The sequence below is a fragment of the Tribolium madens genome, unplaced genomic scaffold (assembly GCF_015345945.1).
Source record: "Tribolium madens isolate multiple individuals breed KSU strain unplaced genomic scaffold, Tmad_KSU_1.1 Scaffold_96;HRSCAF=242;Tcas5.2_LG5, whole genome shotgun sequence".
NCBI lineage: Eukaryota > Metazoa > Arthropoda > Insecta > Coleoptera > Tenebrionidae > Tribolium > Tribolium madens.
The window spans coordinates 12,132,288-12,146,386 of NW_025401068.1; the positions used below are offsets into that span (position 1 = coordinate 12,132,288).

At 31.1% G+C, this 14,099-nt stretch overlaps 2 protein-coding genes across 13 annotated transcripts in view; one reads left to right on the top strand and one right to left on the bottom strand.

Annotated features, from left to right (window-relative positions):
- LOC123013499 (patronin) overlaps positions 1 to 7,423 on the top strand; it is a 46,254-nt gene extending 38,831 nt beyond the window's left edge. For 5 of the 10 annotated variants that reach the window (XM_044412043.1, XM_044412045.1, XM_044412049.1 and 2 more), the window contains 4 exons: positions 240 to 326; positions 609 to 701; positions 3,217 to 3,733; positions 6,397 to 7,423. In XM_044412043.1, coding sequence (XP_044267978.1) covers positions 240 to 326; positions 609 to 701; positions 3,217 to 3,733; positions 6,397 to 6,541 — 842 coding nt within the window. In that variant the 3' untranslated portion in view covers positions 6,542 to 7,423. The remainder of the gene's footprint in view (positions 1 to 239; positions 327 to 608; positions 702 to 3,216; positions 3,734 to 6,396) is intronic. The other 5 variants (XM_044412047.1, XM_044412050.1, XM_044412051.1 and 2 more) reach the window with 3 other exon arrangements.
- LOC123013501 lies at positions 4,295 to 12,865 on the bottom strand. Of its 3 annotated transcripts, XM_044412054.1 has the most exons (4): positions 12,588 to 12,865; positions 12,188 to 12,431; positions 12,027 to 12,139; positions 5,678 to 7,939 (listed from the first exon to the last, which is right to left on the bottom strand). In XM_044412054.1, exons 1-4 carry the CDS (start codon positions 12,602 to 12,604, stop codon positions 7,843 to 7,845), a joined length of 471 nt encoding a protein of 156 aa, XP_044267989.1. In that variant the 5' UTR covers positions 12,605 to 12,865; the 3' UTR covers positions 5,678 to 7,842. The 3 variants fall into 3 exon arrangements, with proteins under 3 accessions (XP_044267990.1, XP_044267989.1, XP_044267988.1); XM_044412055.1 differs by lacking the exon at positions 5,678 to 7,939 and adding an exon at positions 4,295 to 4,316 and having other exon boundaries at positions 12,027 to 12,431; positions 12,588 to 12,844; XM_044412053.1 differs by having other exon boundaries at positions 5,681 to 7,939; positions 12,027 to 12,431; positions 12,588 to 12,849.
- Positions 12,866 to 14,099: the final 1,234 nt, after the last annotated feature.

Consider the following 14,099-nt stretch of genomic DNA (forward strand, 5'->3'; position numbering starts at 1 on the left):
GTCGAAATTAGTCATACAATTTCTCGTTTCATAAATTAAAAAGTGCTTTTAGGTGTTACAATTGGCATGACTTTTATTATATTTAATTTTTCAAATAATCGGGATTAAACAGATGGTTAGTGTTTATAAAGCACAGATTTTTGGGGCATTTTCTGTATATTTTTAAGGCCAAAAACATCGTAAAAGTTGTCGGTGGCGTTTCGTGCTTTCGCTGATGTTGTGGTGTTGGCGGCTTTCAGATTCGCCCGACGACAGCCGGGGAGTGTCCCCCTGTCACAGCGCCAACCAGACCTTAGGTCGCCGAAGTTCATACAAAACCAGCAGAGGTCAGTATGGTCTCTTTACACCCTTGATACCCATCCACTTTTTCCCATTCCTGGTACCCGGCGGCTAGCTTTGACGTATTTATCGTAAATGTTGTTGTTGTTGTTGTGCACGCTCTTTTTTATTTCGTTTTATTTGCATCCATTTCATTTAAAAAAAAAAAAAGAGAGAGAGAAAAAAGTGACGACGTATGTGCATCGTCGTTTTGTTATTTATTTTTGTTATTTGTTGTTGTTTAAGTGAAATGGAAACAGTAGTGTATGTACGTTACGATGTTTTTGCAGACCCCTCACCTGCCCAGGTCCGTGGCAGACCTAAGTATTCCAATTATCAAAACTTTAAAGGGCGCAAGTCTAGCTCTATGATGAACTTGTACGGTAAGACAGGTCTTGTATATCAGGTACAAAATGCTAGATTGGTCGTTGGGCATGGTCTCTATTTTTATTAAAATTCTTTTTTATTTCACTGGTTTGGTTTTTTTATTCTGTATTTTTGTCGTTGTTTGTCCAACTGTTCAACCTTTTCTGTCATTAGGCTTAGTTGGTGATGGTTCATAACGGTTTACTCCACCTCCTTTCCTAAACCACTTTAATTTAATTGTCACACCAAAACCCCCACCCCCCATATTCATCAATAGTTAGTCCTGCCTGTTTTTTTGTTTTTATTGTTCAGAGAAAGTAATGTACCGTGCTGTGCATACATTTTATTACAATCGATAGTTTTTCATTGCTTGGAAAGTGTTTTTGTACTTGCAGTTTATTTTTTAATTACTTCAACTTTTTCTAGATGAGTTAAATCTAGTGATTTCCAGATAATAATTTCTTTCTACATATTTAGTTAGGGGCTTAATTAAACAAAAGAACAAAAATCAAAAACGTTGTGAAAAAATTACGAACGTATGTCTTAAATAGTATCATCAACACCTGTCAGTTATCTTTCAAATTTAAAAATTCTTGAATACTTTTCTTGCATAAAATATTGATTAAAACAATTTTTTTTTTCGTTAAAAAGAGTGTCTTTTGCTGTTTTCCAAAAACTAAAGATTTTTTGCTATTAGGTAAGTGCGCTTTCTGTGATACAATAGGAAATTCGTTGTCTTTTCTTAACACTATAAAAAATAAGTCAAGATGAGTTAAACTTAAAACTTTATTTATTATACAAGGTGTTTATAAAACAAAAACATTTGTCTTGAATTGTAACATTCTTACTTACCTGTTATTTAACTGTCAAATTCACCAATTTTTGGGCAATAATTTATATTATTTTAATATTATAACAATTATTTATCTACCCTCTGTAGTATACAGGGTACGCCAGAACTCGCGCCCCAGAGAATTACCGTATAAGGTAAGTCTACCAGGAACATGGCATAAATCTTAAAAAAAAATTTATCTATAAAAATTTCGAAGTTATAAGGGTTTAAATTTTGCACTTTGACTCTATTTATTTCTGTTGGAAAAATAGTTTTCCAAGTTTTTTTGCTATAGGCTATTAAAAGAGGAAACAAGGAAGCTGTATCATAAATTGTAACTCTGTTCAATGTTATTTGTTGCTTTTATTGGCAAGATTTTTGTGCCTTTACTAAATAATTGTAAAAAAAAAACATATACATACAAGATGAACAGTATCATTAAATAGACATAAAAAAATGTCAAATTTCAAAAAATAAATGTCATAATTTTTTGGCAGATAGAGTTTTTTTTAACATTTTTTTCGTGTTCATAGTATCTTACCTTACTTGAAAATTTTCTGTGGGGCGCGAGTTCTGGCGCACCCTGTATGTATCAATTAAATGTAACAATCTATGCAAGACATACGTTTAAGTACTATTATTTTTTTTATAAACACCACGTGTTTAAAAATTATTTTCATCTAGTCGCCTATGGAATTTCTTTACATGGAATTTTTTTGTACCGCTCTACTGTTTTTACACCAGATAGTTCTGTCAACAGTGACAGCTGTCAATCGAAATAAATTAACATTTGAGGTTAATTATTATAAAATAAAATAATTTAATATTTTTTAAAGCGGCATTTTTATTTTACATGGAAATTCCATAGGCGAATAGATGAAAATAAACGTGTTTCAAAATGATTTTCACAAAAAAAAATTACATAATTATAGTTTCATAGACGATTTTGGAATTTCTTTCAACGTGTAATTTTTTTGCTTTGCTCTTTTTGAACCAAATAGTTCTGTCAACAGCTGTCAATCGAAATAAACCAACATTTAGGATTAACTAGATTCAATATACTTTAAAGCGGCATTTTTTTATTTTACATGGAAAATCCGTAGGCGACTAGATGAAAATCATTTTGAAACACATTTATTCTTAGTTGTTTCATTTTTTTAGAGTAGTTTTCGCTGGGATAAAAATTATAAGTGCCCTCTGAAATTGAACATTTCGTTCCTCCTCTGCACTAATATTCTTTTTTTCGGGTCAATTATTTATTTAACAAAGGAGAACAACGACGCCACTTCATTAATTAATTTATTTAATTAATCAAAAAAGCATTTGTAATAATTTTCTAACGCCAAAACGCAACGGTGCGGGGCATTACGTTATAACTTATAACACACACAATGTGTACAATTATTAAATTTCAAATCAAAGTCGTCTCTGACTTTAAAATTAAGTTGGTGACATTGAATAATTACTGTGATTCTTGTCATCAAGTAGGCGTCAAAAATCTTAGTTTGGCAACCTTGACTTTCAAATTTAAACGTCAAACTTTTATATGTAATTGTCATTCATTTATGACGGGCATGGCCGTCACCTGACACATCAGGATATAACAATAATTTCAATGTTGCCAATCGAAGTGACAGTTCAATGTTGCCAACTTAATTAGTAAGTGGCGGACATATTGAAATTGTTTTCGTTTTTGGCAGGTTCTAGCACGGACCAGGACAGTTTAGCGTATCGGTACGGCGATACCGATTCGGGTTTGGGTAGGGCTACGCCCCCACGACGTGCCCCCTCGCCAGGAATGGGCAGTATGAGGCATTTGACGTCGCCGTCGGGGCCCGGCAGTCTGCCAGGACTGATGTCGAAAGGCAGGAGAATATTCGATGATGGTTCGAGTGATATTAGTTCGACGCCGAGCAGTATGATGGATTATACAGGTCCACGATTGTACAAACAGCCGGCGACGAAATCGAATCGTGGTATAATGTTGAATGCGGTGGAGTATTGCGTCTTCCCCGGCGTGGTGAACCGCGAAGCGAAGAAACGCGTCCTTGAGGAGATCAATCGATCGGAAAGCAAGCATTTTTTGATACTTTTCAGGGACGCAGGCTGTCAATTTCGAGCTCTCTATTCGTATTGTCCCGATAGAGAGGAAGTGTTCAAGTTGTACGGGACGGGACCCAAGCAAGTCAACGACAGGATGTTTGATAAATTCTTCAAGTGAGTGCAAAAAGTTTCTTCTATTCACAATCACTATCATAATACAGGCTGAGTCATGGTAAAGACCCTGACCGATTTTTAGAAGCAACCCAAAATACATTCTCACAGTCAATTTTGCTTTTTGTATGTTTGAAAAATTTAGTTTATTAAATTCAAATCAAAGTAATTGTTGATATGTCATTAGTTAAATTTGACAGTGTCAAAAATTCCACTTTCTTTTTCTCTTAAATTTAAAACATACTCAAACGACGAAAAAAACTGTCATGACCTTGACAAATGGAAAATGACACAACATGTTATGGCTGAATCTGTACTGTCAAAGGTCCAGCGTAGGATTCCAAGTTATAAAAATTGTCAAAGTTATCACAGGTATCTATGTTTATATCTTTGAAAAATTTCAAATAGAACATTAATTAACGCATATGTACATATCTGAGAATGTATTTTGGGTTGCGTCTCAAAATCGGTTAGGGTCTTTATTATATATAACTCACCCTATACCGACTCCTTTGAGAGGTCGGTAAATTTGTTATTACATCCCATAGTCGGGAAATAATTTATGAAGGATTGCCCAGGTTACAAGCTAAAAACTCTAAATTAGATGTTGATTGACAGTAATAGTTACCCAATGTTAAAAAAAAATAGGAAGCGACGAGTCCACGCTCCAATGGAATCTGTATACTTTGGTTTGAAACCTTGATAAGTTTTTGTACACCCGGGGAAAAATTTATTCATGAGTCTAACTTTTTACTCGGGCTATAGCCTTTCAGGGAGAGCAGGTAATATGTCGAACAACCCTTATTTAACTTTTAAATAAACTGTGAATTTTGCCAATTTCTATCAAGATATTTATTTCTTTTATAATCATAATTCTGAACTTAATAGATTCTACAATAGTCAGTCAAAAGGAAACAAATTTGTACCTTTGATTTTACGCCCAAACTGCAAAGGAAATCCTTTTTTTTTCTAGAGTAGATGTTAAACTATTTCTATATAAAGTCTTTTGAGTAGATAAAGTAACACTTTAACAGTTTTTATTCTTCGACACTGTCAAAATTTACGGTTTTTCTCCCGTCTAAGGAAGTTGTTGAACTGTTTGGCATTTCTCAATACAAAACGTCAAATTATTTTTAACAGATTTAAAGCAAGTTTAAGCCTTGTTGAGTCTAATTCGAAGAATAAAATGTTGTATTCCACTCGTTTGAGTGTAAATCGGACGCTTTATTCCACCTCGTGGATGGTAAACCACTCGTTACACTCGTGGTTTAAAAATCCACTCGGTCAAATAAAAAGAGTCCGATTTACACTCAAACTCGTCGAATAAATAACTATTATCTGAAACGAACAAATCTGTAATTAAAACTTTATTATTCTGACTCAGTGGAAAGAAAAGTTAATTTTTTTCTTACTTTTGGACTTGTAATAATAATTTTTCTTTGCTGTTCAAGTCCCATCACATTGGCGATTTTATTTTTTGACAACGATGTTAGGATGTCACTTTGCCAATTAATTAATTAATTGAATGATTGTTTTTGTTAAAAATGACAGTTTTTTTTTCTGGTACCTATACAAAAATTTACTTTTGTGTTTTAATAATTTTTTGTTGATTGTAATTTTTTCTAAGAACTAGACCAAAAACATCAAAAATTATAACATTTTATAAGCAAATATAATTTTATTTATTAAAAAAAAATAAACATTTACATTTGAGTTAGATAGTTATTTTTAATCTTTACAAATTTACAAAAATATTAAAATTACAATAACTCTTTATTATTTCTTCAATACTTCGAATAAAAAACACAAGGATTAATTTTTTAGTTTTTTAAGTATATTTTAGTACAGCTTATTTAACTTTTGAAATCTTTTATTTTCTTTTTTTATTTTAGTACAGCTTATTTAACTTTTGAAATCTTTTATTTTCTTTTTTTCTAAATTTTGAATTTTATGTATAAGATAAATTTATTATATTGCACCTGGAACATTTTTAAATCAAAATCATGAGTATCACCTACTTTTAAATCGCTTTGTTGATCTAAATGGACTTGAAATTATATAATTTTTGTCAAATGAGTCTAGAGATGTCATCTATCGGAATTTACCATTGTGACAAGTTCACGATTTTGGCCTATTGGATAGGAGAAAATCAGCAAAGTAGCTGACCTCTGGTGTCAAGCTTGGAACTATCCAAATGTCAATTTGATAAATATGATTATTTGCAAGCGTTTTTGCTCCGTAGTTTATTGCAGAAACTATGTGGGAGGATCTATTTCGATGCATTACTTTCTAAAATGAAGATTTCAACTTTTGGCATTATTATTTTAAATAAAAAATGATCTTAAAAGACATTACGTGACAGATTAAATAAGATTTTTAAGTTGTCACAAAATTCCGTCAAAACCCCGCCAAAACGTCGCCGCACCGTCGTCTAAGCTACCCGCCAAAATTAGTAAAAGAGACATCTGGCACATCAACTGCAAACTATTCAAATGGGGAAAACATAATGATATTAGTACCATCTATTGACGGCTGATTTTCTCCTATACTTTATATTTCTGTCAATCAACGCATACTATTAAAATGAAATGTGATTGTGGATAAAATAGCATATAAACTTCGGTGGTAATTACCACGTCGCATGTAATATACTATTTTTGTTTTAGGTACAACTCAGGAGGCAAATGTTTTTCGCAAGTCCATACGAAACATTTGACGGTGACCATAGATGCTTTCACGATTCATAATTCGCTTTGGCAAGGCAAAAAGGTTAATTTACCTAATAAGAAAGACATGCCACTTGTCATTTAAGTCTAGTTCGTTGTTAATTAGTCATCTAATCATTTATTAATTTTTTGTTAACGCTTTATTAAATGTTATTATTTTTTTTTATGTCGGTTGGCTACACCAGAAGTGTATTTTTAGTTCGATGCAGCGTCTGAGATATTAGATAAATCACCTTTTTACCAACATGATGTATTATTGCAATTTCTCTGTATTTTTCTTTTTAAGTATTATGTGCCTTTTTTGTTTCAAGTCGGCTTTTTCTGTGCCAATTTGTTGAATACGACCGCTTTCATTTCGTTCTATTTGAAAGTACTAAAACGAGTCCATGGAAACAACAATAAAATTTATTATTAGTGTCATTCCAGTTGTATTTATATTTAAATAGATTAGATGAAAAAATGCAGGGCTGTTTTTGGTGGACCAACATTGGTTGTGTTGTCGATGATTTCTCACTAAATTCTTATTTTAATAAAATTCATCAATGGTTGAATCAGTGTTGGATTCCACCGCATTTTTTAAGTCACTAAGAAGAAAACTCTTTGCTTGAAATATATTTGTAAATTGTTTGTTTGTATGGAAAACACTAGCTTAGATTTTGTTTTTTATACATAGTGTGTTGACTATCGATGGAATCGATCGTAAATTTGATTCATATTCATATTTTTCCTATTGTGGATATTTCAGTGTAATTCTTTCGCGTTTTATAAAAGAAAACGAGACCTTTTTACTACCTATTGCCTACGAATTGCATTATGTTATTTAATATGATGTTACAACACTAATATTTCTTTCTGTAAATATTATGTTTTTATAATATACAAATATTTATTAATTTACACTTATACGAGTAAAACACTCAAATGTCAAAAATAAAAATGTAACAATAACCCAAATCGGGCTTTTATTTCTTCCCAACTAAGCCTTTGCACAAAATGAGTTTGTAACCAAATTTTGCAATTTTCTACCTTCCAAATTCAGTAAACTTCTCAAAGAAAAACGCTCCAAACAAAACAAAAATAATGCATTTGAGACCTGATTTTGCAAATTTCTGTCTTTTGGATAATTTTCCGAATTTTATAACTACTAGTAAGGCCTCTTCAGCACACATCATGTTTTTAAAGATCCTCTTGTTTTTAAAACATATTAAAGAGCCTTCGGAATCACCTGGTTTTTCTATTGGGCCACTTCAGGAGCGAAGCGAAATTTTTCCGAGATGGTAAAACATCCTATGTAAAAACTGTATTTATTATTGAATTGGGTTCATCTAGATGATATTGCAAAAAAAATAGACTGTATTAATGAAAATTAAATTAACAAATTTTTTTTTAATGTTCTGACTCATCTATTGATGAGTTGTTGAATGAGTTATCTTTCATTATTTCGGTTTTTTCATTGCCGGAATCTTCAAAATCTGTATCAGAGCTGGAAGACAAAATGTTAAATGGTTTAAGGGTGTCCGCGACCAACGATTCGAGACGTTAGTATATTGAAAACAAGATTACTCGCTTAATATGCAACAGAATTTCATGTATTATACATCAAAATAAAGCTTTTTTAAATCTACAGGCCGAGATTTAAAAAAAAATTAATACTTTTAAAAAAAGAACAAAAATGCATAAATGGTGAACTTGAAAACAACTTTACTCAGTCATTTTTCAAGTAATCAATTTTGGTTTTTGTAAGATGATTTAAAAGAATATTCTATAGGCCGATTCGTTGGCCTTTTTTAAAAAAGTGTTTAGTTTTTGAGATATTGTGATTGATGTATAAGTCACGATATTTAACGGTAGACCTAAAGTTCGTTCTAGGGTTTTGGTATTTATTACAAAATATTAATTCTTAACAAATTCAACAAACACCATGTAATAAAACACTGTTGTTTTTAAATTATTAATAAATATATTTTGCCGAAAAATGCCTCCTAGTTCATTGCTTTTACCACAAGAGGCGTTGCCAGCGCCGCTTCTGTGGAGGATCGAGGTCTCTACCTGCCCTTGTACCAACCCAAGCAAAGGATGGTCATATTTATCATGTAATTAGCATAATAATTTTCAGTTATTATTATTAGAAAACTAGAAGCAGAAACATTTGACGTGAAATGAGAAAACAAGCTAATTTTGTTGGAATCTCCCGTGTTTAGTAGACCTGACCATTTTTTTTCGAAAAAATGTGTGCCTTGTGAGGATCTAAGATTATTTATTATCTATAAGAGTTTTAATAAATAGCAACAATAATCAGACAAAATAATTTATTATACAACAAATTTACACCTATTATTAATTAAACAAATTTCGCCACCATAGTAACTAAATTGACTTATCCGTTCTGAAAAACTGTATTTTGGGTATTGAGTACCTAATACAACCATTTTTCATACTATTTTATTGGGTCTAGCAAAGACTCAGCTTGTTTCGAGAGCGCATACAAAAAAGTTTATTACTTTTAAACAAATGCTCGTCAGAAGTCTAAAACAAATAGTTTTTTAGCGGGGCAACTATGAAAAAAAATCATTGAAGAGATCGTTTTTGTTTTTTAATTTATCGTTGTTCTTCATAAAAAATGATTCGGCCTATCACAATCTTTTCTTTTATAAGGCAACTATAAATGAAAACTTCGCATTTTTCTACGGTTAGTGGTACCCATAAATGTGGCCAATGGCAAAAAATTGTAATGGAAAACAAGGACACTTTTAAATTAAAAAAACCTAGCTAAAAAAAATCATAAATTCCCCTCCAAAGAATATGAATTTTATAGTGCGCATTGTAAATTTGATATTCAGATGTACGGACACGGAATTTTAGACGATTTGTCATTCGGTTGACATAAAATGTAAAACTGACTTTATGTGCAATTTTTTTTTTGATTTTTGTAGTTTTTATGCTGACAGCTAAATAAAAGTGACCATAATTCAAAATAATAATAAAAAAATTATAACTATGTAAAAAACGTACTGCAACTGCTGGCATTATTGTATGAATTAGGAAATTGACGCCAAAAATAAATTTCAACTAAAACTTTCAAGTTTTAGATCCAAACGTCAATCATAATAACACTAAAGCGTGGCTTACGTTGATATATCTGACATATCTTGATGTCCAAAATTGCATAAATTTGTAATTTTTTCGATTGTAAAAATTTTAATTTATGGAATTATACAGGGTGCGCCAGAACCCGCGCCCCAGAGAAAAATTTCATGTAAGATAAGTACCAGTAACATGAAAAAAATGTTCAAAAAATTCTATCTGTCAAAAAATTTTGACATTTATTTTTTGACATTTGACACTTTTTTATGTCTTTTTAATCATACTGATGATCTTGTATATGTTTTTTTTTACAATTATTTAGTAAAGGTACAAAAATTTTGCCAATAAAAGCCACAAATAACATTGAACAGAATTACAATTTAGGATATATTTCCTTGTTTCCTCTTCTAATAGCCTGTAGCAAAAAAAACTTGAAAAATTATTTTTCCAACAGAAATAAATAGAGTCAAATTGCAAAATTTAAACTCTCATAACTTCGAAAGTTTTATAGATAAAATTTTTTTAACATTTTTTCCACATTCCTGGTATCTTACTTTATATTGCATTTTTCTCGGGGGCGCGAGTTCTGGCGCAGCCTGAATGTATGTCTTATTATCTCATGCAAAAATTTAGTTTCCATTGAAAATGGAACCTGTGAGCTTTCTAATTTAGTAAATATGTACAGGGTGCTGCATTTTGGATGTCCGAATAGGAAATCTCCGAAACTAAGAGGTTTAGCCAAAAACGAGTATAACATTCTGGGGCTCATTTTTTCAGAAAATAATATTGGTTAAAACCGCATCCCGCTATCGTCTTTTGTTTTCGACTTATAGACAAAAATTGACATTTTAGCGAAATCTAAAAAAATTCATATCTTCGTTATTATAGAAGACACACATTTGAAATAAAGACATTATACAGGCACTTTTTTACGTAGAATTTAATAATGTAGTTAACAATTTTTTTCAGTTGTTTGTTTAGCCGTAATAAAATAAACTTGTATCTTTTTAAATGGGAATCATAGATGGTATGTCATTTTTAAAAAGCTTGTTTTTTTCTTATTTAAAAAATATTTGTAACGAATTACGATAATACTTTTTTAGCAAAAAATTATCTTTGATTTTTGTTCGCAGTTGGCCATGAAAAAATGTTGCATCTTCAACTAAAAGGATTTAAACTATATTATTCAACCAGTGTCACTAATAAAAGAGTTTTCTATGTACTATGTAATGAAGAAAATTCAAAATAAATCGTAAATCAACTTATTGGCGACTAATAACATTTCTTTGTTTTTAAACAACCTAACATTACCATTGCAACTTCTAATGATACATAGAGTGTTGTAAAAAAAAGCCCCTTTAATTCTTCAATAAAATATATTTTATATGACACAAAAATGACGATATGGTTATTCAAATACCCAAATTCCGTCTATGTGAAACGTTATCCTACCTCCATTAGATCATCAAAAAATGTTTCTTGTAATTGTGTTGACTGTTGACACATTTGTTTTTTCTATTTTTGGATTTTTTAAAAATATGTAATAATTTTTTCTGAGGCGCTCGGATATTTGTTCAATGCTTCTACCGTATCGTATTTTTTTAAATCTATATAATTTTATCTATTTTTTCATCTATTTTACAGTTCACAAAACTCTTATTGATTATTATTTACACTTTTGGAATGAAATAGTTTTTCCATGGCCAACTATTATCACACAAAATATGTATTTCACTTTTTAAGTATAGTTATAAAAAAATATTTTGTTACAAATATATATTTTTTAGATCAGAAAAAAATAAGCATTTCAAAATTGCCAAAGCTGCCTATGATTTCCATTTAAAAAAATACAATTTTATCTTACTACGGCTAAACTAATGACTGAAAAAAATTGTTAAACTACATTATTAAATTCCTCGTAAAAAAAGTGCCTGTATAATGTCTTTATTTCAAATCCGTGTCTTCTATAATAACGAAGATATGAATTTTTTTAGATTTCGCCAAAATGTCAACTTTTGCCTGTAAGTCGAAAACAAAAGACGATAGCGGGATGCGGTTTTAACCAATATTATTTTCTCAAAAAATGAGCCCCAGAATGTATCACTCGTCTTTGGCTAAACATCTTAGATTCGGAGATTCCCTATTCGGACATCCAAAATGCAGCACCCTGTACAACCTATCAGGTAGATAGGATAATTGTGATTCGATTTTTTTAAGATCCAAAAGTCAAAACAATATTTAGCTTTCTAAGAAATTTAAAGCAACTTCCACAAATTCAAGGCATAAAAATATTAGCGAACTGATCTTTTACTTTTATTACAATTTATTACCCTTACTAACCCAACCCCTGAACACAGGTAAAGACTGAGTTTGGACCCTGCCTAGGGTGTATTGCTGGTTGCTTTTGAAAAAGAATAATAAGTGCTGAAAACCGACTTGCCCGTTCACTCCCGGACAGCCTTAAACTACTGTTTGGTCTTTCTTACTTTTCAGTCGAATTCTGGTACTCGGGTCTCTCAATAGGTGGCAATTTCAATTTGAAGACATCAGCCTGTTCTTCACTATGAAAGTTTAAAATACATTTTTCCCACAAAAAATCCTCGTGTAAGTGTAAGGTAACGACAGTCTTCACCATGCTGCAACTTACTATTTGCCCACATGGAATTAGTAGCAAGTTCTTGCCATTGGAATTTACTTGAACGTGATAGTTATCTTCAAACTTCACAATGCGTACAGTCCCAGTATATGTTTTGGAGATATTATGGAGACTAATTATAGTTGCTTCACCATCTCCAATTGTAACGGAAGTCATTTTGGTTTTCAGTCTCCTTCTTTGGATTAAACGAATTTCTTGTAATGCACGTGTTAGTGCAGGTAAAGGCTCGGCACCACTAAAAAGATATGATAAAATAAAAACCGCAGCTTTTTAATATAAACAAAAAATAATAACTTGCGATAATTGACCTAACCTCACTTTATTCAATTCAAAATGATGATAGTGTGCAACATAAATCCATCATTAATTAAAATATTTCAATACTACTTACGTGTAACAACAATCCATATTGTTCAACAGTTACAGAAATTATTGTTGATAAAGAAAAACAAAAATATAAACAACATTAGGTCCAGTGCGCAAGTGCAGTACTTACAACCACAAAACAGTACAGAATAAGAAATGAAATCTCCCTAGAAAATCACTGGCAACACGAATCCCAAGTTAGAAAACGAGCCGGGATGAGTTCGCCAATGCCATTATAAAACGAGTATTTTATGCTATTTTTTCTAATTCGCGCCCCCTTTTTTCTTATTTTAATTAAAAATAATATATTTTTGTCTTCTAGAGAATTTTGTTAGTTGGTATCGGTTGGTGACACTCGGCGCCCACCTGATTTTTTTGAATCATTTCTGCCGTCTGTCATTAAAAATAAAATTTACAAATTATTAGTTGTTAGTGTTACAATATAATAATAATAAAATATGAGCCAACAGAATTTAGTTTGCACTCCGCCCGAAATTCGCGAAATTACACTTGAGTAGTTAGGGTTGAAATTTTTTCAAAACACTGTTCAATATAATAATAAAAATGACCAGACACTTTTTTAATTCATATAATAAGTTCACAAGTACATCTAACAATAAAAGTTAAAATAATACTTTATTGTAGGTGGGTATCAATTTTTTTTAATTTTTGAACTTGGTTGCTTCATATTGCTTGAAACGGCTACAATATTGGGTGTAAGCAAAGTAAAAATTGACCATAACTTCAAGTGAAATTTCATGTAAATAACGCTTAACAAACAGCGAACCAATTCGGCGATTTAAAAAAATTTATATTTTTGTCGCCTAGAGAATTTTGTGTTAGTTGGTATCGGTTGGTAACATTCGACGCCCACCTGTCTTTTTGAGTCATTTCTGCCGTCTGTCATTAAAAATAAAATTTACAAATTATTAGTTATTAGTATTACAACATAATAATAATAAATAAAATTTGAGAAACAGAATTTAGTTTGCACTCCGCCCGAAATTCGCGAAATTGCCGTAGCAACAACGCAAAATTTGTTACTTGACAAGTCAGAAGCGGCATCCAAAAACTAAATAACCCTAAATTCATTAAAGCACAGTGTGCTTTTATAGAGCCATAAACGACTCCTACGGGAGACGTTAATAAACGTATTATAAACGCAAATTAGAAAAACGTATTATAAACGCAAATTAGAAAAAAGATCTAAAAAACTTACAAAATACCGTGTTTTTAAGACTCCAAAATGGCTTTTTCTGGACCAGGACATTTGGGGTCTTCAAAAAACAAGGCAGAACCCTAAAAATTTACCTGTTTTCCCAAAAGTCGTTTCGAAATTTTATTATTTCATCATCAGGGCTGTTGTACAGATGTTATTAATAATTAGGTACGTGGTGGAAAGATTATTTTGTGTGTTACTTTATAAGAAAATTACTACATCAGGAGTTTTTTTATAAAATGATTTTTCATCACTATAAATATTATATAAATTGATAACACATTAAAAATCGACAAAACAGTTAAAATTGTGTTTAAA